The 25,982-nt window shown below is 35.2% G+C and overlaps 1 protein-coding gene across 3 annotated transcripts in view; it reads right to left on the bottom strand.

Moving 5' to 3' along the window:
- Nucleotides 1–25,982, bottom strand: part of CEP170 (centrosomal protein 170) — a gene marked incomplete at both ends in the record, with an annotated part of 64,111 nt that overhangs the window by 17,988 nt on the left and 20,141 nt on the right. For 2 of the 3 annotated variants that reach the window (XM_079550859.1, XM_079550860.1), the window contains 4 exons: nt 2,053–3,849; nt 7,844–7,970; nt 13,901–14,050; nt 23,763–23,929. In XM_079550859.1, the coding sequence (XP_079406985.1) occupies nt 2,053–3,849; nt 7,844–7,970; nt 13,901–14,050; nt 23,763–23,929 (2,241 nt within the window). Of the gene's footprint in view, nt 1–2,052; nt 3,850–7,843; nt 7,971–13,900; nt 14,051–23,282; nt 23,579–23,762; nt 23,930–25,982 lie in introns of all 3 variants that reach the window. The other variant, XM_079550858.1, reaches the window with a different exon arrangement.

The raw sequence follows: 25,982 nt of genomic DNA, 5'->3' as shown, positions 1-25,982 counted from the left end.
ATTGAGTAGTGGTGTGTATAAGTGGCCTGCAGCAGTAAATTTTACACCAGTTTTACAGCAATTCCAATATACCTCAAGTAAATTCTAAATGGCTTACATGCTACTCCTGATTTGGGTATGTACATTGATACTTTTGTTTTAATGGCATAAGCTAGTTCTACTGCAAATCTTTTAAAACAGTAGAGATTTTTAATAGCTAGCTTGTTATATAAGTTGGGTAGCTCATGAGAAGATGGCATCTTTTCCCTTTGGAAAGCAGTACATTTTATACAAGGTAGAGTTAGCTGTATAATGCAGGTAACTGACATGAACGTTAAGGACAGACAACCAGGACAGACTAATAGACTGGGAAATGAAAGCTGAAAGGACTCCACTGAACAGAATTGACAAATCACTTCAATGCAGCAACCTGGGACCAGTTTAGAAAGCATAGAGCCTTACAAATGTACACAAACCTCAACATCCATATACAGTTTTGGGGAGGAGGGGGGGGCAGGGGGAAGCAAAGTGACAAGTAGTATCTGTGGTTTGCCTTTTAAAAAAATCAGTGGTAGCGGGATGAGAATTAGTGTTGGTTATTAAAAGTACAAGCAGTATTAATGGACACTCTTTGGATTAAAGCTGCCATCTTTCAAGCTGCATGAGTGCAGTCAAAACTGATTAAAAGTGAAAGTATGTTATTTTTCCAATGACATCTTAGAGGGAAATATTCCATTTTTATCAAAGGTTTAATTTTTTTTTTTTTTTTTTGGTATCCTTATAGAGATCATATTATAACAGAATCATCTTCGTTTTCTACTTTATTTGTATCTCTTCTGAAACTTCTATTTAGCTAATAAACAACACAACAAAAACACAGCAGTGTAGGAGAAACTGCTAAGAATTCTAGTGGTACATTCACGATACACAAGCAACGGAAGGCTAGCAGGAAATATACCTAAACAAATATATAAATAAATGTATTCTAAATACGAGATGGTGTATTAAAAATATAATCTCAGTGGAAATACCTCAGCACTGGAATTAAGCAAGCTATTGCGATTTATTTTTTTCTTAGATTGTGCATTGGCTTGAAATACAGTCAATACAGGCAACTCAAAAAGCAAGAAGTCACCAATTATAAATATTCATTTCATATGGTAGATAACATTTAGAATCACCACATTTCAACTTTGATTGATTTAATATTTCTGTTGGAAAAAAATCTAGCAACTTTTCACTCTGCTTGTATCTAAGGCAGTGTGTTAGCTTCTAACTGAATAGCAGGTTAAAATTAATCAACTCCATGGATTTTTTTTCATCCACATCTAAGATAAATTACAGTAAACAAGCTACCATTCAAAAGAAACACCATTTGGAAATCATGACAAAACCAGAAATTGTCATGACTTAGATATGAGAATAGAAACTACTCTAAGGCAAAGCAAATATAACATGAATTGCTTAACTTTAGTGTGCTTAGTCAAGTATTGTTTGTGTTTTCATTTTTTCCCTTCTTTCTTCTTTATCCATACTAAACAAATCTCACTTTTGTGGTTTTAGAAGCTGATCTTAAATTATGAATAAGAATATCCTAAAACTTCGCAGGGTGTTCCCTTAGGGAGCACTTACTGTATGCCAGGCTGGCAAATATACTTAACAAACTAATGCTGTATATTCTATGTAGTAAAAATGTTGCTGACCTTCTAAATATTCACTACTATGGCTTGAGCTGAGAGATTTCACTCTCGTGCAAATCAGTGCTGCCACACTTGAATACCTCAGTGTAATTCTTCGATACTGACTTCCAGTTAAACGAACATAATTTTATATACATATACACACACATGCATATCTCCATCCAAGAAGTTAAAAGATTAAAATTTCTTGTCTTTGTGACTTTAAGTGAGAAATGTCCACAAGCGTCACCAAGAAAGCCTCCTACTTGAAAGAAAAAGATCAAGTCAACTAAAACTCAATGAATTGTTTGGTAAGAACAGTACCTTAAAATACGTAAATAAATTATATATATATGTAGTATTGTAGAAAAATAGTTCAAATAATCAGACATACCTGAGGGAGAATTATGAGCTGAAGCCAAAGATTTGGATTTTGAATCTGAAAGTCGAGAAATGCTATTGGCTCGAGTTCTAGCAGAAACTTTACTTTCTCCTGCTAATGTCAGCCTTGCACTTCTGATAATAGCTTCTGGAGTGCGAGACGAAGCAGTGCTTCTGGTTATTGTCGCTTCAGAATCACTACGTGCTGATAAAGAGCCAAGTCGAGTTCTGCGGGGTTGAGCAAGTAAGTCTATTCTGGAAATACTCCTCCTCCCTGATGGAGGTTTTGACGTAGAACTTGTAGTGGACACTTCAGAAGCGACTGAAGCTTTATCGGCATCAGCAAGCTCGCTGTCTGAGGCTTCACCAAGTCGTGCTCTGCGCAGGAGAGAAGTCCTTGTAGGACGAGGTCTTGGAAGAGTGGTAGATTTACTAGATTGTCCAAGTACGACAGGAGAGCTTTTTGATTTAGCTGACTTTCCTTCCATTTTAGAATGCAAAAGTTCATCTGCTGAGGCAAAAGGAACTCTTCCATGCGATTTGCCAGAGTAGGTTTCCTGGTCAGATGATAAGATATCGGAAATGGCAGAATGAGGTACACTAGATGTTTGGTCATCATCTGTCAAGTCTACTGATGGTTGCCTCATTCTTCCACTGGATTGCACAGATTTGCGAGCATCAGCTCTAGATCCACCATCTGAAGATCGACTTTTAGTTTTCTTTTCCATCTTTTCTCTGGCACTTGCTGCAGAGGATTTTACAACATCCTTAGAAGGGGAACCAGAGGAACATCTATCTTTATATAAGGTTGTAAAGCTCTTTCGTTTTTGTGTGGATTTCCTTTCACTGTCACCAGTAACAAGACTGATTGTGCTGGCTGTATCTACATCTGATTCTGGTGATATGGAATTATCTCTGTTATAGCTAGGGGTCTCAGGACCTTCATCAGTTTTATTTTCCTCACGCAGTTTAGCTTCAAGGAAAGCCATTACAGCTTCAGTGTCTTTTAAAATGAGTGTTGTATCTAGACTGGAATCAGTGTCCATTGAATCACTTCTGTCACGTACTCTGTTTGCAGATGCTAAGGGGGCAGCAGATCCACTTTGCTTATTAATGTGAGGAATAAGCTCTATTGGTATATTTGTGCTAGGCTTATCTATAGTAAAGCTGCCTTGCCTCACCAAAGGTTTTGAAGATTCCTTTTTTTCTCCTGATGCTTTAGGACTTTGTCCTTTAATACTTTCCTCATTTCTTCTTCTTTTTCCCTCACTTTGTGCTAACTTCATTGCTGCTTTATCATGTCCAGGAGCTTTGTCCTGATTATCCAAAGTTTTGCGTGACACAGCAATCTCCTCCTTATCTTTCTCAACTAGGTTTGTAGCAGATTTTGTGGGTGTCCAGTGTCCTTGCTCCTTTCGTTCTTGTTGAATTTTCGCTAGAGCTTGTTTCACCACAGAAGTTTCTCTGCCAGTTTCAGCTCTCTCTTTACTGGAAGAACTAGGGAAAGAGAAAACCTTTTCTCCCGTTGCTTTGGGTGAAAGACCATTCACAGTTCTGCTTGACTTAGCTATACTTCTGCTGTCAGTATCTGAGGCACGAGCTGGAGTTTCTTTCTCTTGAAGTTCAGTGTCCTGCTTTTCACCTATTTCTGATCTCTGATGAGATGCAGTTTTTGTTCTGGAGCTTTCACTCATTTTCTCCTCCTTGGGAAGTTGTGGAAGCGTCCTTCTCTTCCGCTCACCTTGGCTGGTCACAGACGTAGCTGAACCGGTACTTCTGATGGAAATACCAGATTCACTGATATCTGTGTCTAAAAATGAAAAAGAAAGCATAGCTAAGAAGTAATTCAGTGGCAAGCTAAACACAAACATTAAATTAAGACAGCATAATACTAATCAAACAACATAAAACTGAAACGTCACTGGAACATCGGAGGGCAGCTCTGAAAGTAATGCCTCCTGCTTTATTATGTTGGCCCATGATGTCAGAGGCAGATGATGGTGGTGTGGCAGTAGAGGGTGAACCTTTCTGCCAATATCTCATTATATTTTGTTGTTTACTGTTGTCTAACAGTTGGCAACAGAGGGGCAGTCTGATACAAAGGCATCTGACATGGAAGTGGATGAAGCCAAAGTGTGGAACTGAGCTCCTCCATGCAGGAAAAAATGACACCCATTGACATTTATTGATGCTTGCTGAACACTTCTGGAGACTAAACAGTGGATGAGAGCACAGGGAGGTGGTGGGTGTGCATTTCAGCAGAGGCGACAGCAGTTCAACTCCGCTGGTGAAGATTTTTATGAGCATGACGTGCACAGTCTTGTTCATCACTGGTGAAAATGCAGAGGTAGTAGTGGCATCTATGTTGAAAAATATATATAAACATACATTGGTTGTTCCAGGAGAATAAGGTGTCCCTCATGGCAAGAACTCTCTAATCCCTTAATTGAGTATTATCAGTTACACTGTATGTGTGCAGTTGTATGTATAAAACCACAACAATAAATCAAATGCTTATCTTCTGCGTTCTTAATTTTTATTTTTGCTTTGCACATTGTCACATCTTAGATGAAGGTGGCAAAACAACTTGCACTTTTTTCTTGTATCACCTGTGTGAGGACACTCATTTAGAAAAGCAGGAGATATCACTGAAATCTAAACATTTCTGGATATTTTTTCTTGGGAATTGACACTTTTGTAAATTAAAAAAAATATATAATATAGATATAAATATATATATATATATAAATATATATTGAACAGAAATCAGCATAACTGATATTTGTGAAGACAGGCTTCTCTCAGACATACCTACAAGCTCAACTTGTTCGTTACCTATTCATTTTTTCAGATATCTAGACATTTAAAAGTTGTTAGTAGTAGAGGTGTAGCATGTACACACCTTTGGAAATTTAACTACCAACATTTCTGAAGAAAATGTAGGCACCTAAGCCAACAAAGCAGACTTTGTGAATTCTTCTATGGACATACATATTACATACAACTTTCATCACAAGTTAGGTTTTTGTGTGCTTTTTGGATATTAAGCATTTTAGAATTCTTGCAATATAGGGGCATATTGCACAGTTGTTAGTTCACTTAAATCAAAGTTCTTATGCTGGCAAAATAGGTATTCATCCCTTCAAAGGTTCTGGTTAGTGTTCCATCTAAAACATAGAATTTAAATGAATCCAAAAACCACATCATACCCCCCAGTTTGCAAGTTAACCATCCAAAGGATCAGTCTCATCACATCATGGGCTATTTTTTTAAGTACTTATATATATTATATCTCACTCTGATGCTTCCAAGTAGTATAGAATTTACTCAATACCCATTATTCTGCATACATGATACATTAAATTATTTAATTTCCCCCTTTCCATCTCCTTACATATTTGATATCCTAAAGAACAACATATTCAAAGTTCAAACTCTATGAGGGGTGCAAAAGCTCCTAGAGAAGCAGTAGTCACTGGTAAGAATTCTTTCATGCATTGACACAGACATTTAAACTATACAACATGAAAGGCAAAATTTCTTTGAAAACAATACAATGAGGCTCTGAAATTGGAAGTTCTTTTATTGCTTACTTTAATATATGGCCTCATCTGTTACATTTTAAAACCATGCAATTGACTTAAAAAAGTAATAAGAAAAATAACAACAATCGATTAAATTAAAATTCATTTAATTAAACATACTTACATATACACCATCATCTGGTGAACATAAGCCTGAATAGAGCTTCAGTTAGTAAACAATACAGAATAGCTGCTTAGTTTTGTTGTAATTCTCAATAATATTTCAGTTTCACTTTTTAAAATTTTAAATAAAATATTAAAAGATATTAATCCAACTTTAGGATTAAAATTCACTTCCTTTGTCTTCCATTCTTTGTGTTAGAACAATACACGGAATGAAAAGCTAACTCTTTTGTGATGATACTAACTAGCTTTTTTCTAATACAGAATAAACGGTACGGATAAGGTCTCTATAAACACAAAGTACGCAAATGCATTTATCAGTGTTACCTTAAATCTGAGAGCAGCAAAATACATCTGCAACAAATCCACTTAAAAAAAATATACATTAGTTACAACTAAATTAAGATGTCCCAGGACAAAGAATTTCAAAGAAAAAAATCACTATGGGATTCAAGGTCAAGCAACTCAAACAATGGTTCAGTTCACATAACCCAGGTCTGGTATCAAGAAACCTATTATTTGTGTAGTAAAATATGGATATGGTATTGTTTTGTTCTTGTTTTTTCCTTTTAAAGAAGTTATTATTTACTACGTTTGCAATGCAAACTTGATAACTATTTTGGAAAAATCTCTGCTGCTATGCTTTTACACTTGTTTGGGGACTCAAGTAGGAGTGTGCACAGCGAGGAACAAACCAACCAAACTGTCCACCTCCCCCTGCTCCCTCCTTCCCCCCCCAAAAAACCTCAACAACCAAAAATCCCAGGAATCTGAGGAATAGGCAAGCTTAAGCTTGCTCTGCGGAAGGCCTGCCTGCTGGGCAGAGTGCTGAGACCAAGTTTCCAGACTTAGCAAGGGGAGAATTATAGGATTCCATTCTGAAAGCAGTGAAGACTTAGTTTTATCATTTTGAAAATGCATTCTTCTGAGAGACTAACTTAAAGTTCAAAGATGTAGCTCTGAATTTGTAATAGACATATGGAATCTTGAGAATCTGAAGAAAATCAGCAGCTATAACAAAAAAAGTAGAGAACACAAATTACTCTTCTGAATGTAACTTCATGGAAAAAAAAAAAAGTTATTAGAAAGACAAGTAATTAATTTTACTCACCAATATCTAACAAGAGGTTATTGGACAAGCTCTGTAGGTAGTAGTGTGTCTTCTGAAGTGATGTACACAGAAAGGCATTTCTACTTTAAACACACATTTTTTCCCATTTTAAAAAATCTTTTAAACTTTGTTGTGAATTTCAAAGTCAACTGGAATAAGAGGAAATGCTGGAATTGCAGGACAGAAACATAACTAGCAGTAGGCTGACAGTCAGTTACTTCTCGATTTCTAAACAGCATATCACATTCAGGATGTGGAAAGCATGGAAATGACATCCTTGTGTAATCAATTTGGCAACAAAGAGCTATATTAACTCATGATTTACAGAAGACAACTATGGAACTACTTTGCTAGATATAGTAACTTCTACCTCAGCACGTAAAAATCAGCATTAGAAATGCACTAGATTGTTCTGTTGCATCAACGTCTCTAGGTTGAAACTGAGAGGAAGAAAACAACTGAGGATAGGTAAGGTAAGCAACTCCTTCATAGTCAAGAGTGTAGACCTTAGTGAACAAACTACTCAAAAACACAGATGTGAACAGTTTAGTTAAGGACAGACAGTTGTTCATCACTGGAGATAAAGTATGTCTTCTTCGTTTCCAGTGTCAGAAATATGGCTACTTTTCAGCTGAAGAACAGCTGAATAACAAACTTCAGGTCAGATGGTTTAACAGTCAATTCCAAGTATACCAGAAACATATTAGGCAGATGAACCCAAACTGCATTAAAGTGAAAGTTTCTTTTATGTTACACTTTTTAATTTGCTTTAGTATCTTTGTTTAATTTTGGCATCCTTCTTCTGTGTCAGAAAACTACCACAGAGCTAGTTTTTACATTGCGTCTTCTCAAAGACACGGAAGAATTTCAAATGAAGACCAGGTCTTAACAGTATGAAAGTTGCTTATTTATGTACATGATCATTCTTCTCCCCCTTTCAGAGGTTTCTTCATCAGAAATTATGTCAACAAGAACTGATTTATTACCGTTCTCTAAAGCAGCAGGAACAGGTGACTCCAACCTGATATCATCTGGGTCATGACGTGTGTGATTGGCAGCCAAACTAGCCCACTGTGATACCCAACGTTTACTTCCAGGTGCAGTAGAACCTTCCTAAGGAAGAAAAACAGTAGAAGAAAATGACAACTGTTTGATAAAATCATATTCTCATTCCAAGTTTTCCTGGAATAGAAATGTCAGACACTATCTACCTGGAGGAAACTGAAAAAGGAGTTTACTTGAATATATTTTAGATTTACTGTTTCTAGAACAGCAACATAAATAACTCCACATACAGCTGCAAAATCAGTACAGAAAAAAGAACATCTCTTCATGCTATAAAATTTTAAAAATCAGAATCTTTAGAAAATATATTAGAGTGTGTGCCTGATTCAAAACACAAGAGCGGGGAAGAAACACTGCAGGTAGGGCTGTGGGCGAGAATTAAGAATAAGCTTCAAGAAGATGCTCGGGATACATTTTACCAGTTTAAAAGATCTCTTGTCCAGATACATTGTATTTAGTTCATTATGGAAAGAATGCCTTAAGAACTGAAGGAATGAAAAACCTGTGAGAGAAAGAAGAGCAAGATAAATAATTTGTCCAGTCTAAATGACAAAAGAAGGAAAGATTGTTTTATACCACTGTATAGGCTAGCAGGGTAGTCAGTGCACTCACTATCTGATTTTTTTTTTTTTTTTTCAGCTGACCTGAAAAGAAAATGGACTTGCTTTCCCAATAGGAAAGCCTTTTGACAAGTTTTTAAATGAATAAAAGTAAAAATAAAACTCAAAGCACCTTCCTACTCTGTATTCTTACAGTATGATAAGCATTTATTTTCCAAAAACAGATTTCTAAATATAACACAAGATTATTGTTTCATCCTCTATAGCAGACTTTATCGTGCTCCTCCAAAGACAGCAGACAACTGTGGACAGATGTATACGTGCATCCATGGCAGAACGCTATCGAAGACTTGATACATTTTCTAGTTTAGATAGTCTAATCTATGGGACTCAAAAGCCAAATTGCTGCAAATGAAAAAAGTCACTGGCTGCAGCACTAAGGGAGTTACATATCTATAGGCAAGTAAAATCAGAAATCGCAATTCAAGATCAACTGAAGAGATGGGAAAGACACAAAGATATGCATACCTTGCTTCTAAAGAGAATGTGAAGCAACTATTTCAGAGGTTACCTGAAGCTCTGCTTGGCACTAACATTAAAAATGTAGATTTCTGTTTAATTTATTGGGCACCCCGGGATTCTAACCTTTGATCAGGAATTAACAGTATTGATTTTATGAAATTTATTCAGCAAAAATGGAAAGCTGAAAAGGTGTCATCTAATGTACAAGAACCTCTTTTAAATTGAAAGTTACTTAGCTAATTAAGAAGATTTGAATTTATATTCCTGAATGTCTCTAAATCATATGGATGACTCCAATTAATGCAAACAAAAGCATCGTGAATCTATTTCAGATTGTTATGAATGTATTATGCCAGAGATGCATCAAATCACTTCTATAAACTACTACAGAAATGTCCACATTCTCAATTCATTTCTTAGAATCAAAATGTTACAGAATTCAAATCTAACAACACTGAAGTAATGCAATTCAGTGTTTCAGTTATTCATGGGCATTTCTGAACATGATGTAAGGAAGAGTGCCAGAAAGAATAATTTAACAAAAAACATGCAAAAACAAGCAGCATTTAGGCACTGACAACAAAAAACATTCCTACTCCTGATACTTTTTTTTTTTTGCTTTGTTTTTCTATCCCTACCAAAGCAATTAATTACAGCCTAAATCAGATATGATGGTAGTTCTACTTGTCTTTGCTACAGAAAACCCTAATTGTTTGTGTATCACCTAAGCAATTCCACTGATACGATTTCCAATAAATAATCACTTCGTAATAAAGGATGAAGATTCTGCACATTAATGGTAATTACACTGTTAAAAAAAATTCTTAAAAAGGAGTGGGTGCAAATGCGTTGTTTTTCAATTTTCTATATATACAAGCATACACAACAAAGCTATGAAGTTCTTTTTACCAGTAGTTAAAAAAAAAAAGGATATTTTAATCCTTAACTAAAAGGTTCTTATTAAAAGCAAAACGTTGCTCAGTAATAGAATCCAACATATCCAGATGTGAAAGGTTCATATAGCATTGAAAATTCACATCCAGTTATCCAAATTTCTCCATATAATCCATGAATCTTAAAGGCTTTCAACAAGCAGTCCTTTAAGTCTTCCCTTGCAGACCAAGAGGAATTTCCCAGCCTTTCAGAAAAGCCAGGCTGACATCAGAGGACCCAGCATTATAACTTTGTGTTGAATCTGCTTCCCCTTACTACATATTAAAACTAAATCTGAGTTATACACCCACAGGAAAAATACCCATGGATTTATGAAGATGTATTATTCAGCCTGAAGATTCAGAGCTTCCATCTGTGTATCTGAAAAAAGACACAGCACACGCATATGACGCCTAGAAGCATCCCATTACTTGGCATTTTAGAGCATTATAATAAGTTAAAAAAAAAATTTCAGTAAATAGAACCCAAATTAGTTTTTTTTAAGATACATATTCCAGTCACCTCAAGTTCTAAATATCTGACTATGCCATCTTTTTATACATTCAAGAGGCATCTTGAAAGTCTTTTAGTCCCTCTCCCCTCTTCTTTTTCTGAACCATACTCTTCTATGAGCACTGATTTTTTTTCCCCCCAAGTTTCTATACTTCACTTATAGGCAATGTTTTCACATTTCTTCATGGAACAACATTGACACACATCTCAAATAGTTCTTTTTTCCTTCTGTTGCATTAACTCTACTTACACAGCAAACTCCAGCAATCACATCCATGTGAGCTACCACGTATCTGAAGTAAAGGAATTTTATCAGTCTGTTCTTGTAACGTACATCTCTATTCTCTTAACAATGCGAGAAAATCTCTTTGGCTCCTCTAGTTCTGAATTCTCGTTCCTAAACAAAAATGGTAACAAATCTCTTGCCAGTGTTCTGGAGATTTACTGCCACCTCCCATCATGGTGCCAAGATTTCCCATTTCTGCTGCTAATGCATCGCCCGGTGCTTGCCTTTTCACAGCCATAGGACACTGCTAACATAATCATCCTATGTTTAATCATAGCTTCTAATTTCAAACAAAAAGCCAATATCAAACTTCATAATCAATGGTTTCTCTACAGAAGGATATGAAATTAGTGTAATTAATTGGAATAGACAGACAAAAGGACATAAAGCCTCTGAATAGACACGGCTGTTCTCCAGCTTTAAGGAGCAATACAGCAAATATTTACATGAAGTTATTTTGCGTTCGCAATGTCATCACTACTATTTATTTTCACTGGCAAAGACGTGAATTGGGTGTTCAAAACAAGGAACACCGTAGCCAAATAGCACTGATGACACTGTATATAGAAAAATAAAAAAGCACATCCTTAACAAGCACATCAAAAATAATGCTGACAAATCATGTCCACAGCTTAAGAACAGTGGTTACAATACAGTAACTGCTCACTGAAAATTAAATGGAAGCTGGGTGAATATATCGTAGCACAAAAGACTGCAGTATTTTTATTCAATGCGCTCATATAATCAGAACATATATCAACAGCAAAAATTGTTCTCTTTGTTCTCTATCATTTAACTTTTGTTTTTAAATCTCACTTACCTGGGTTGGCAAGTGGCAGATCATAATATAGAAAATAAAAACATTTAAATATTTTAGATAAATGGATTCAGTGTTTTTGCTGTCTAATCTGTAATCGTTGAAAAGGCAAGTGCATGTAGGCTCAATGCAATTGTGTTAAGACATTCACTCTGCATTTTATCTATTGTCCTGACATACACCACTTTAAAATATCAAAGCCTGTCACATCACAAGTGAGACCTTCTTTATAGGAGAAGAGAATTTGACGCTCTTCGAAGCAAGCCATTTATAACCTGCCCTGTAAACATACCTAAGTTCAGAACAATCTCTCAACCCCTAAATGCTTTTATAAAACATTATTAATTTCCCAAGACATCATTTCCAACTTCCAAAATTGAAATCTTTTTTTCTATGTCAAACATTTTCCGATTTCATCTGCTTCTTCTAAATATCTATAGGTACAACCATGATGGGTAAACAAAACAAGCCTGGAACAGTGAGCTACCCCAGTGTCACCTGACTGTTTAGTCAAGACATTCAATAAGGTTTATTCATTTATAATCTGCAGCTCCTAACAGTAAGTTATGCTCTGCAGCTTGCAGTAACACAGTACGTTTTCCAAAAAGAACAAGCAGAAAAGCTCATCTATGATGTGAATATGGTGCTCACAGACTTTGCAAATCAAACACATTTGCCTCCCCTTTTCCCAAAAATAATAAAATCAGTTTTGGTAAAAGACTTTACATATTGCAGTCTTTTCTCCAGCTGAACCAGCAGTTAAGCTCCTGATGTTTCCCTGTTATCACACTACAAAAGGCACCTCCACTTTTCTAAATTAACTTCTCTTTTTCTTCCATATATGCACTGACATACTTTATTGTTTCTCTGGTAAGCTTTTCTCCAATTGTCATTTGTCCTCATCTCTTATTACACTAATTTGTGCTACATCTACATGGTTTGGTCTACTTTACATACAAAACAATTTTCATTTTTTCCCTATGATGTCACATAATAATCCTACAAATTAAGACAACACAAAGCCAACTCCTCCTCCAGTACATAAAGAAGGCTTATTTATTCAGCAAAAAAAAGTGACCATTATTGTAATTTCAAGCTAATTCAAAGCAAGTTTTTATATGTCATTGCCATAAGAGTTCTTAAACTCGTCCTATGATTGCAGAAGTCCTCTCAAATCAATCCCTGCAAGGTGTAAAGTATGACACGTGGAAAGCACAATCATGGTCATAAAATTAATCGTATATTCTACTGCTGTTTACAAAAACAAAACAAAAAACCAACAACCAAAAACTCCCCAAAACTACAACAGAAATAGAAACAAATCAGTACTTTTAATTCTCTTGAAAACTCAGTAGGCTTAAAGGACCAGGAAGACGTGAAAAAGAAGATAGTAAGGTTTAATTTACAAATTAACTCAAAGAAGCATGGTGAAAGGCAAAGTTTGTCAAATTCTTCTATATAACACAACCATCCTGGTATGATTATAATTTCCTTGAAGCTGTAACCTTAGAAAAACTACACAAATGAACTAATCTAGGCAGTCACATATTCAGCGCCCCAGGATTGTGCAGTACCTCAAAGACAAAAACTACGAAGTATGCTTTTTCTGTGGAAAGCACAAGATACCAAAACAAGTGTATTTACATGGCAGGGAGATACTCATACTAAAAGTTCTTGATATATTCCAGAAAGTTCCCTTATTTTTAAGGTTTTCTTATTTACACATACAGCCAGTGGAATAAATGTGGTGTGTTTCACTATCAGATCAATTCTGTTCCAGTTTGAGCCTGTTCTAACACATTCCAGGTTACAGTTTATTGTTCACCAATACATCAGAATGTGTCCCAGGATTTCATATAACATGATTAACATGTAGCTCATGTGTATATTCTGAGTCATATAAAAGGAGAGACACTTTCCTTTACTTCATCTTTCATCAACTGATTAAATTATACTGCCTCTGAGGCAAATAACACATGCGACTTCTCAGGAGTAGCATCTCACTTGAGAACTGAAACTTTGAATGCAAAAACCTCCAGCTTTGTAACAAAATAAAATTGAAACATATTTTTCTATTCACCCATCATTTTTTTCCTGGCTGGCTTTCTCTTCCTCACTGAATGCATATAACATATTTCTGAATTTTAATATACCTTCCCAATTTAACTTGGGAAATTGGGACATAGAAATTTCAGTAATACAGTAAAGAACGAAGAAAAATAAACTTATAGATCTGAGCCAATATTTTCTAGGAAAAGCTTTGTTTGCTGTTTAATACTTATTGGTCAAGTATTAGTGCTCTGTCTTATTGGAAGAAAAAAGAAGACCATCAAAAATTAAATTCTACCTCTGTGTCAAGAAATCCAGTTGTACTCTGTGGTCTTTTTTCTTCCAGCACTACTGTAGTAGAATTTATAGCCCAATCTTTTACTAAATCTTTCTGGTTCTCGTTGATAACAGGCCTATTATAATCCTGGCTGTCATCCACTCCAAATACCTGAAAATGAAACAAACCATTACACACATTAACTCAATACCATCCTGATATTATGTTTGATGTTAATGGATGGATGGCGGCATGCTGGATAGTGAGTTCATGTATTTTTGTTGTATTATGCTTATCTGACATCCTGGTGAAATCTGCAGATTGAACAGAAGAAATGTTTTTACTGCATTGTAAAAAAAGAAAGAGCAGAAGTGTATATCAACACTGAAAATTTAGGGAACTGCTAGCTGGAATGGTCACGAATGAAAAATGACACTGATGAAAGAAACAAATGGTGAAGCCAAAATTATTGCAGAATCCATTTCCCAGTCAATGAAAAATCAATAACCAAAAGCTACCACATTTTTAGAATTTTGTCATGAGCTAGACACAACAAATCTAAACAGTTACATTTGCCACTAACACTCATTACATTACTGAATATAAACAAAAATCTCAGTTTTTATTTTCTTATGAATTTAGTAGACATCAGAAGTTAACCAGATCTCACAAACCATGCAGAATAATCTCGTTCAATATGTGCCTTGCCATGGTTCTGCTATACTGTTTCCTACTGATGCTTACAGCAATTCCACCATTACAGAGAAATAATTTCCCCACAACATTTAAAACCATTGCTCATAGAGAAAAATACAGAAAACGTTAGGTATGCTTTAACTTTCACCAAGGCAATTTCATGAGATGGAGTTAAGCAGGACAGGCAGTATACCGTCTGTCAAATTTCATGTGAGTCAAAGATATTAAGGAATATTCACTGCTTTCAGAATTTACGTATACTTCAAAGACACTTTACAGAATATTTTGCATCTTGAAAATCTACCGTTTAAAAAATTTACATTAAAGCTAGCTGCCAGAAAGGATCTGCAACATCAAAAATTGTTTCATCTTGAAGACGAAGGAAAAGGAAGAAAATGGAAATTATTCTCTTGTAAAAAATGGCTTGTTCAAAGCAGAAAGAACTACGGGGAATTAGTTTGTTTGTTTGTTTGTTTTTAAAAATTCAGTTTTGGACAGTAAAGTTAGAGCTCAATTAAACAAAATTCCGCATGATGACAGTATACGTAAAAAAGATTCACCACTAGATGGCCACAAACCATAATGTTAGTTAATGTTTGAAAAGCATCTTCTGCTAATGCTCCCTAGATTTGCAATACATATAATCATGTCCAGATACTCTTTTATATGACTTGCTTAGGAGAATTTTCTAATTTATTTCCTTAGAAAAAGTGTAACAGAACAGAGGATTCCCCTTCAATGATCTACTTTTGTCTTGTAACGAGGCAATTTTTAAAGGTTGAATTATTTGGTGCCTCTTTTCTTTGAACATATCATTATTCTACAGCCACATTCTCCTTGTTTACTATACTTCTATTGCCCAGAGTTTTACACTCTCCTTTAAATAAAAGCAAATTTTTTCAGATATCTGAAGGAAAATATGAACTCACACTTCCACAGCTAGAGGAATGAGGACTACACAATTAAATTGCAGTCTGTACATTTCTTACTACTAGCTGGTGGCATACTCCCTATGTCAAATTTCTTTATTTGTACCACACTTCTTTACATGTACTCACTAAAGCCTTCTTTATTTCAGCATTATCTCTTCTAGTTTTGGTGCTTTATTGAAGTAAATTTTGTTATTCTCCTTCCATTACTGAAATTGCTTCAAAAGCAAATGTTTTTTTCTTTCTGTGTAAGGCAATACTTGCTACAGTAAGATCCAAGAAACAGATTTACTTCTCAATACTACTTTGAACGTTCCCTCTGCAAATATGTTAGGGATATCACAGGCCCAAAGAGCAAATATTTAGCAACGTTGCTATTACTTATCTATGTATTATTGATCTATGTATTATTGATCTATTTATTATTATTATGTAGAAAGCAATGGAAAGCATATTCTTCAATAAATTAATAATTTTCACAATTATTTAACTTCTAGCAACACCTGCATGCACAAGCAGCTGCACCAAAGTTGCACTGCTATGCCACCTCAAAGCTCTTCTTGGGAAGAGCGATCCAGCCCAAAGACTAAATTTCAAAACTGTGATATAAAATATCCCTTTAAATCCACAAGTCATTGATCGATACTTAAGACTTTACATTTGACAGCTATGCAGAAAGTAAGATAATTCTTGCTTAACGTTTGACATAACTTGGAACATCTCAGGCACATCACAGAATGAGTACTTCAGGATTAACCAATCCACTTCTACTGTCTACCAAATAATGAGAATATGCCCTCAAAAGAAACAGCCATGGGATAACCTGAACGCTTGTTCAAGAAATTGTCTTGCTGTCATTGTCAGGAGGACAAGGGATAACTTGCATAATTTGAAAGAAGATTCAGATGGCATATAAAGGAAAAGCTTTTTCAGCCCAAGAACACCAAGCAAGGTTGCCCAGTCTTGCTGGAGCACAAACTCAGTGTGATAAGTACAGAGGCGACATGCTAATTAACTGATGGCAAAGTAATTGGACCTTGTTGTGGATGTTAATAAATGCTTCAAATTTATCTCAGCGATAGTTTTCCAATATCATCACTTAAGATGAACTTTAGCTACATAATCATTAAAAAATAAACAAACAAACAAAAAAAACCCACCCCTTAATCCAATTAAAAAAAAAAAGTAACAAAACTTGTGTAACACAAATTAAGCGAGACACAGTTCTTCTGGGAAGCACTGGTGCATTTCTGGGGACAGCCTGAGTTACAGGACCAACTCTGAACATGTGCTTTGCCCTATTCTACGAGGGCCAATATTAGAGAAAAGAAGAGCAATCTCCTCAGGCAGACTGTGTACATTTTGCTGTGAAAGCAGTTCATGACTCAGAGCACACCTGCTTGTCACAACAGCTGAAGCAGAGCTTTAACACAAGCTAGCTTTATTGGTCAGTTGTTGGTCATCACTCTGTGTCCCTCAGTAGATGAGTTCATGTTGTACACAATAGATACTACATTATAGGTGAGAATAATGAGCTTAGGCTTAATGAACAAAAGTGACTGTTCTTTAAAACTTCTTTACTGTTAGGTGAGCATCTAGAAGTTAAAATAAACAGGAAAGTTGGAGGAAACACTCTTCTGTATCAAAAGGCAGACAATGCAGTTGCTAAATAAAAAATAACTTTACATTTTCCCAAAGTGCTTTACCTACATTTCTAAGTACTTGAGGAAGAATCTCCTTTTTCCCATTTTTATATGATACCTTTCCAGTTGTGTCCCACTGAGAACATTTCAGAATTTCTAGTGTTAGGATGTTATACTTGCTTTTTAATCTCAAGATACTAATTTTTAGTTAATGGAGACTGTAGTATGTTTGACTGCCAGAGCAGTCAAACAGAAGCAAATTTCAAAAACTGAGTTGTGAACTGATGCAATCAAGGAAAAAAAAGAGAGAGAGAGAAGAGATGTTAATTGAAAAATGCAAGCTGGATTAATACACTGTTTGGCTAGGCTATGAAAGAACAAAAAAGTCTGAATAAGCCAACACTCTGAGTATGCTTGACTGATAAGAAGAGAAGGTTTCAAAAAGAAGGGAAAGAGGCACAGAATCCACACGGCAGATAAACTTGGCAATGCTGAGCTCTGAGTGTTCAGACTGAGCTGCTCATATTCTTCCAAAGAGGTCAGTCTGGACATTCACCATGTGCAGTAAGCTGGTTGTTAGAAATCAAAATTTCTGATAATTGGAAAAAAGGACAAATGAGAAAACATTTTCTTTCTTCCTTGAAATTTGATGAGCCAGAGTAAAATGCTTATTTTCACTTTTAGCTACTGTGTGAACTGCATTTAACCAAGCTGCTTCTGAGACGCCTGATTAATACTTCATGTTTGCTCCTGGCAGTTAGCTGAGCTATTGCAGCCAGACTGTGTCCTGTGCAGGGACATTCCTCATGAATTCCTGGTGATTTTCACAGAAGCTGCTTAAGGCATTTTAACTATATATTGAAGACTTAGAACACAAAACACACTGGTACTAAAAAAAAGCTACATATGCAAATAAAGAAGAGCAGTGTGCTCAGCTTAATAACTTCCTCTTACCAATAGCCAGTTACCTATTTACATATTTTGTACTTGTTTTAATGAAAAATTCATTTTCTTCAGAATTTCAAATTCAAAAGGAAATGCTAAGTTTAGGGACTGTAAGACTCCTCATCCTCCCCCACTGTAGAAAGGAAGGAAGTTCCAAACATTCTGCATTCCTGCTAAAATTTACATGCTCAGATGATTTGATGGGCTTCAACTGTTCTACTGTTGGTCTCCTTTTAATTTTTTTTTTTTTTATTATTTTTTTTTTAAAGTTGTATTCATGAAATAAAGTCACTCTACAACCAAGACACTGAGTAGGGCTAAACAGCATTCTTTCTGGAAAAAATCACTGAAGCAGTGATAAAAGCAATTAAATTCACAGAATGTGAAAAGGCAGATATCAGAAAGCCATTTTCTGAAAATAGATACATCTGTCTTGGTTCCTTAGCAATCTTTAAAGCATTCACATTTATTTTTTTCTCCTGACTTCCTGTTCTTTGATTCTTTTCACATAGTTTGTCATATCGCAAAAAAATACATATCCTCATGTGGATATTGCATACTGCAATGCAAAATATTCCCCCCTTCCCTGCTCTGCTTACCCCCTAAACGCATGTTTTTGGAACTACATAGTTTTAATACAGATCAGAAAATATCTTTTTTAATGTATCTTCAGGGTCCTACAAATATATATGTTCAGTTATATATAGATCCATGTTTTGAACCAATCCCCACTGTGTATTGCATGCTACTTAAAAATGATGAAAAACATCCAAATTAGTCTATAATTCTCAAAGAGATGGACTGATACATATTGGAAATGTAGCCATGTAATGAAACACCTACTTATGATTTGGTCAATTGGCATTACTCTGAAACTTGCAGTCCACAATTCATCATTTAGCAGTTACTTCATGCCTAACACAATGGAGGTATTGCAGGTACTTTCACAGCATATGCAAGATTATCTATGTAGCTTTAAAGTCTACAACAGACAAGACAAGATCCAGCAAGCAAGCTTTCTGCACATTTAAAGGACACAACAAGAAAAAACACCTATGGAAAATTATGCAGTCAAAAATTAAGCTGTTTAAAATATATTTTTTGAGAAGTTACTACAGACGACAATACCTCAGGCTATTTGTCTATGACTGCCCTCCAAAGTCGCCTTGCATGTTAAATAATCTGATATTAAGCAGTTTCATTACTGCTTGCAACGCAAAAGCAATAAAGACTCTCTCATTAAGAAGTCCCAGCTCAGCAAGGAGAAATACAGAGCAGTCCTTGAAGAATGCAGCTTTAACCAGTACATAACAGAGTATGAGCAGACAAACCCCAAGAGCAAAATGAATAAGGAAATTCAATTTATTGTAATGCCCACTTACACGTATAGTGGGGGAAAAAAAAGAAACAACCAAAACATAAGTTTTATCATAAACAGAAAGATGAAAGATGTAGAAAATGAAAATGGAAAACCTGGGGTCACTATCAACACCAGCTCTGTGTCATCTCCTAAACCATCACAGCTATTCCAGATTTATACAGAAGAAAAAGGATCTAATGATTGAGTCAGCAGAACAATATTTGATGTATATTCTACCTGTGGTTTATAATCAATTATATAAAATAACTGAAGTAATCAATAAGAACAAAAGAAAATTTTATCCAAGGCCAATGTCTCCATATGCACAATTTGCTAAAGAATTCCAGATACCCTGTTTAGCACAGCTGTTGAGATTCAAAACAGACGTATAACCTTTATTCTATTCATTCTCCTCCCAGGCATGCTCTGCTATAGTTAGATCCTAGAAAACCCAAACCTACACAAATAAAAAAAATACTCTTCTTACACTCTAAAAACCCTTAAAGAGCCTGCACACAACTCACTGAGCCACTTCTCATTTACGGCAGTTCTGCATGAAAATCCTTAATATTCCAAATACATCCATTCTCACTTATTAAAATTTAATACTGATATTTTGATTTATTAAGAACATGAAACTCACTGCCCTGATAATTCCATTAACAAATAGGAAGACAAACTGCAGAAACTTCATTCTTAATTCCTTCATCCACTGACTTACCTTTTGTATGGTTCACAAACATTTCTTATCTGACACGTTCCATTTTTTTAATTGTAAAACATACATAGTTTACAATTCAGAGCAAAATAAGAGTTGCTACGAAAGTAGTGCCACCTGTTCTATTACGTTGGCCCTCTAGGCAGACGTTGGTCATATGGCAGTAGAAGTTGAACCTTCCCATCAATATTCCATTACATGCTGTTGCTGTGTGACAGGTGGCAAGAGGGGCAGTCTGAAAGAATGACATCTGACATGGAAGTATGTATGAAGCAAAGGTGTGGGATGAAATTCCTCCATGCTGAAAATAGTGCACCCACTGACATTCATTGACAATGGATGTGAGCACAGCGAGGCAGTGGTGGTGCATTTCAGCAGTGGTGACAACAGATCACTTGCACTGTTGCCTATTTTTACAAGCACAGCATGCAGACTCTTGTTCATCACTGGTGAAAATGCACAGCTAATGGAGGTGATTATGTTGAAAACTAGTGTTCTGTAGCTGAGAGTTTGTTCTATCAAACAGTGTTACTGTGCTCTTTGTATCAGTTATAGTTTCTAAGGAAATAAGTAAAAGGCTTTACATTATGAGTGACCCATTATATTCTAAAATAGAAAAAACTGAAATCTTATGGCTGCTTCTCTGTTTCCTCTTAATAACGTAGCTTAACCCGTATAAAATTCAACACTGCTCTATTTTTTTAAACTTACTCTTCAAGGCTTTTGTTTTGAGAGAACTGACACACTATTTCTAATCATTCAAAGCTGGCCACACATCAGTGATGCTTATTCACACTGAGAAAGCTCAAATGACAGCACAGAAGAAATAATCATAGCATTCCTGGAAGATTAGCTAATTGCATCAGTTCCTACAATGGCTGATATAAAATTGGAAATTACTTGATATATACGAAATAGGCATACATAGTTTACCCAGAGATATTATATTTACATATAAATGTTTAAATCTGAAATCTAGTTACTCATCACCTTAAGTTCTGGGTTTTTTTTTTGTGTGTGTCCTAAAATCAAATCTCTTGAAAAAAGAAGTTGTTAATATGCAAAAACTTTAACAAATTTCTCTTTTCCCACACATTTCAGGCTTTGAACACATTTATACATTTTGCTTTCATTGCAGCGACCTTGTCTGGCAGATCTTAAAGTCTTGCCTAATCTTCATTTTCACAAATTTCTATGGTGTTGCAAGTCGTAAAAGGTCCATGCCTGAATATATTTATTTTCTTGAGCCATTTATTCTAGACAAGCCGCAGTCTATTCACTCCAAGACAGTCATCATTGCAAATAAATGATTCTACCCATCTCTTCGGGAAAAGTATTTCAGTGAAAAGTTTTTCTTTGTTAGGTAGAAAGCTTACTTATGTTATTATTAATGTTATTACTATTATGCTACGTAGAAAGATTACTTTTGTATCTTTCTCACATTCTCTTTTTATATGCCAGGCTTTAAAGTGTTTAAGAAAAAAGAAAAACAGATTGTCAATCTACCAGGCTGCTCAGAAAAGACTGAAGCCTCAAGAGAGGTTCAGATGGAACCATTGATTAAATGCATACCAACTATTCACTTAAATAGTCAACAGAGCAGCACAGCAGTCAACAAACTAGCACAAGTCCTTGTTTTATTCCACACTTATCCACCTTTTATTAGGAAAGTATAAGAATCCTCAGCATTTGCAATTTAAAAATGGAAGGGAAGCAAAGCTGAGCGAAACTGTAGATAAATTTTGATCTCCCTTTGATTTTGATTTTCTGCAGTGGCTGTTTTTCTGCACTGCATAAAAATAGCATCGTGTTACTTTTATACTACCAAGCACAGAATTGTTCAGGAAGGCTTACATCCAAAATCCAGTATCTGTGAACAGAGCCTTAAATAAAAGCGAAAAGATAAAGGACACCTCAAGGAACGTCTCTGCTTTCCTTCATTCTAAATCTTTAATGTCTAATGATGTAGCTTTTTAGGTTAGCACTAAGAAGTATTTATGATATCCAAAAGCTTTTTATACAATACTACAAATATAAACTAACGCTTCATTATCATCCTTCACGTTTATCTTCACCTCCTGTCCCTGAATCTGACCTGTAACTGCAGATATTTCAAAAAAAAAGAAAGAAACCTGACCACATATATCACAAAGAGATACTAAAGACCAAAAATTATTTGAAATCTTATTAAACATCAGATAGTATTTACAATATTGTCTTGTACTTAAATTATCAATTTCGAAGTGTTTTTTTTTCCTTTTTCCTATACTTTTCAAATAAATCCTGATGTATAACTTCACTGACTAGAAGCTGGAGTTACAAATTTTTGTTTTGCAATAGCAATTGAAGATTTGTAACAGAAAGTAAGTGAATGTGTCTCTATTCAGTGAATTAATCTAATCTTTTTAAAATTTAGCCAAAACTAAAAGCAGTAATGCATTTGTTCAGCCCTGAAAAAAAAATTATAGAAACGTAGAAACAATTCTTAATAACTCTATAATAAGTAATGAATTTTCTGTTAAACAAGCCAAAACTGGATGCCAGCATCCCATTACATTGGGCTATTTAGGAAGACATGACAGTAAAAGGAAAAAAAATCTGCTCGTGAGTCAGTTAAGACTAATGATTAAATGTGGATTCTCCTATTCATATCTTCCATTTGAATTCAAATAAAGTTACTTCTATTTTTATGTTTATTTTTCCCTATAAGCAAAAGTTATTTCTTCACCACAAGGCTCCTAAGCCTATCTGCCAAAAACTGCAGAGACAACAGATTTTAAGAACAATTGAGTATTTCCACATGGGACAATTGTAATCAAACACTTCTTAAAAATACCAGCTCATTTAATATTGTTCTTTAGTATTTTGGCAATATTTAACATTTTGAAAACATACTAAAACTAGCAAACTAAAAGAACAACAGTATCACATAGGAATAATTTTTAGTCAAATGTCTGCTTCTGCTTTTAAGATATTCTGTATGCAAACATTATACAATAGCTGGTAAACTTACAATACTGCAGTAGCTTTAAGGAAGTAGAATTGAACAGGTAGACTGCTGCTCACACAACATGTACCACTTTATCATCCCTACACACTTCAGGTTTCTCACCTTGTCAATCATTTTACGGGCTTCCATTTCTTCAGAATTGGGATTTTCCAACTCAATAGTGTAAGTACCTTTGTCACTCTGGTCATCCTCATTGTCCTTCTCAGTAGCAGCAGAAATATGTTGGCTTTTCAACTTTTTGTCCATCTCCTGGTTCTGACTAGGCCTATGGCCAAGGCTTCCTGAACTCCTTAACAATGCAGCTTGAAAGACAGGTAAAGCAGCAGAGGGATCTTCTGATCTTTGTTTTAAAAGTTTTGCATGAACACTGTGTGCTGCTCTATGATGTGATGAACTACCTTGCACACATGAAGGGGCAGCTTTCTCTCCCGATGTAGGTTTTGCTCTTTCAGCTCGCACGTGAGGTGTTGGAGATGGGGATTCTGAGCACAGAGCTCCTACATTCTGAGAAAAAGAGTAAGAACGCCTCTTTCGAGGATGGTCCTCATCAAAAAACTCAATCATAAAAGCAGTCTGATTCACACCAGCTTGCTCTTGCTGCTTTTCTGTGGAATGGACTTTCTGGTGCGACTTTTTCAACTCTGCATGGTGGTGCCTCAAGTGTTCTTCAAGTGCTGCCCGCTTACTGTAATGCCGGTGGGCACCAGCATTTTCTGAATCACTTTGTGTACCATCATCATGCTTATTCCCTACAACCAAAGCAAAACAAGATATAGTAGTATGAAACTATACAAACAAACAAACAAAAAAACAAAAAAACCCTCAACATATACAAAAGAAACTGGTAAACAAAGGAAGAACTGCAAATTGACTTTCTGTGTAGAATCAAACACTTCTCTGCAGCTGCAAATCTTATACAGCTGCTGCTTATACATAGGCTGAAAAATAATATCAGTACATTCAAATTATCCTTCTCATCAGTATTTTAATCTGCAAATACTTATCAATGATTTACAAAAGGTAGCATTTTACTAGCTGTAAGGCAGTAAGGAAACAGCGTGTTTCCCAATTATATTAACTCTATTACACAGCCAATTGAATTATTGAAACATTCTTGGTAGAGTTAAAAGGAAAAAGAAAAACCTAAGGTAATGTTCTGTGGTTCTAAGGTAATCATTCTGGTAGGCGAGAATATCTGTCAAATCACAATTTATGTGGTTAGATTGTCTTTTCCTTAGACAATTACAACAACAGTTTATCGTGAGAAGAATCTACAGAAAATTTGAATTAATTCTTTATTACTCTTTCCAAGAAGAACAATGAATTATTCTATCATTCATTCCTCATACCATCTGACATATGTATGCAAAATGGCTGTTATTAATTATTCATTCCTCAAACCACTTTGTGATCTGCGAATAACACATTTCATAAATCATATGCACGCACATATTTAAATCTATTTAGCAATAATGCCTGAAAAATGTATGGAAGACTGTGTACTCATACACATTATGTCACATTTAACTTTCAGCAACTTCATTTCATGTACAATGAAGCAGCCTACACCTTAAGTTTTACTGCAATTCCTGTAAAGAAACAGTTTTGTTATCTTTAAATTCTTTTGGATTGAGACTTACTCATGTATACATAGAATGTACAAGTGATTTTTTTTTTCCCCCCTCTAAAAGAATAGCTTTAGAAGGTTTTCCGACATGCATCGTAAGAACACTCAGCTACTGTCCTCTTAAATGATAACTGTATGTGGGGAAACCTTACGTAGCAGGTTAACAGCACTGAATACACAACTGAAGTCTTTACTGCATTTCTTTGGCAAGAGACCTCCCTTTGTCACTTATTTGTACAGTGACTAAGAAAATGGACAATACATCAGTATAGTAACAATACATATCAACATCACTGTGAAAGTCTTATAGCAATTCTTGCAGTGTGAATTCAGTACAAGGTACTGTAGGAAAAAGTTGAAAAGAAAAATGAGAAAGAATTTTCCACTTCTTTTTAAAACCAAACTTTCAAAGCTAGATTTTGTAGCCTTTTGATCAAAGCAGAAGTAAAGAGTAAGAATATGAACAGATCCCCAAAGATTCCAAAATTCAGATATGTGTTAGGGCCAAATGCAACCTGTAACTTACACTTTCCTAAGCAAAAAATAAAAATAAAAAAAGAATCAAACATCCAGGAGATTCTGCTGCCAGGAAAAGGCTAAGGCCTCATAAACAAAATTATTCCAACAATGTCATGACGATCAAAGAATGCTCTGTGGTGCCCTCTAGAAGAACTTTTATGCCATTATTTTAATGTTACTGTACTCATGCAATTCTGTTTTGAAAATGCTATTTTTTAGTGTATTTTGGAAGAGTTGGCCTTAATATACAGCCTTTAGATCAATAAGAGAAAACTCACTGTACAAAATCCCAGCTACTTTAAGAGTTAAAAACAATAGTACTACAGAATTAATAAAGTTTGAGTAGCAGAGTTAACCTTCTGAAAGTAAAAACAGAAAATGACAGGGAATAACTTGAAAAATTTCCTCAGAACTTTCATTCTAAAAGTTTGAATTTCAGTGGAACCCCTTTGTCTGGAAATGAAAAACTGTTTCTACTCTATTCTGCTAAGTTGGATCTGAAAGAAAGTATGCTTTTCACTCAATGTTTAATTTAACTTTATTTGAAATGTCATTGTCTGAAGTAAATGAACATGAAGCCAACTGGAACTTCATCTAAAAGCAGCATTCCTATAAAAATTCTGAAAGCATAGTAAAAAAAGGAAATTCTTGGTTAA

The sequence above is a fragment of the Tetrao urogallus genome, assembly GCF_951394365.1.
Source record: "Tetrao urogallus genome assembly, chromosome: 2".
NCBI lineage: Eukaryota > Metazoa > Chordata > Aves > Galliformes > Phasianidae > Tetrao > Tetrao urogallus.
Note: the sequence above shows the minus strand (reverse complement) of the source record. Positions and strands in the feature narration are given on the sequence as shown.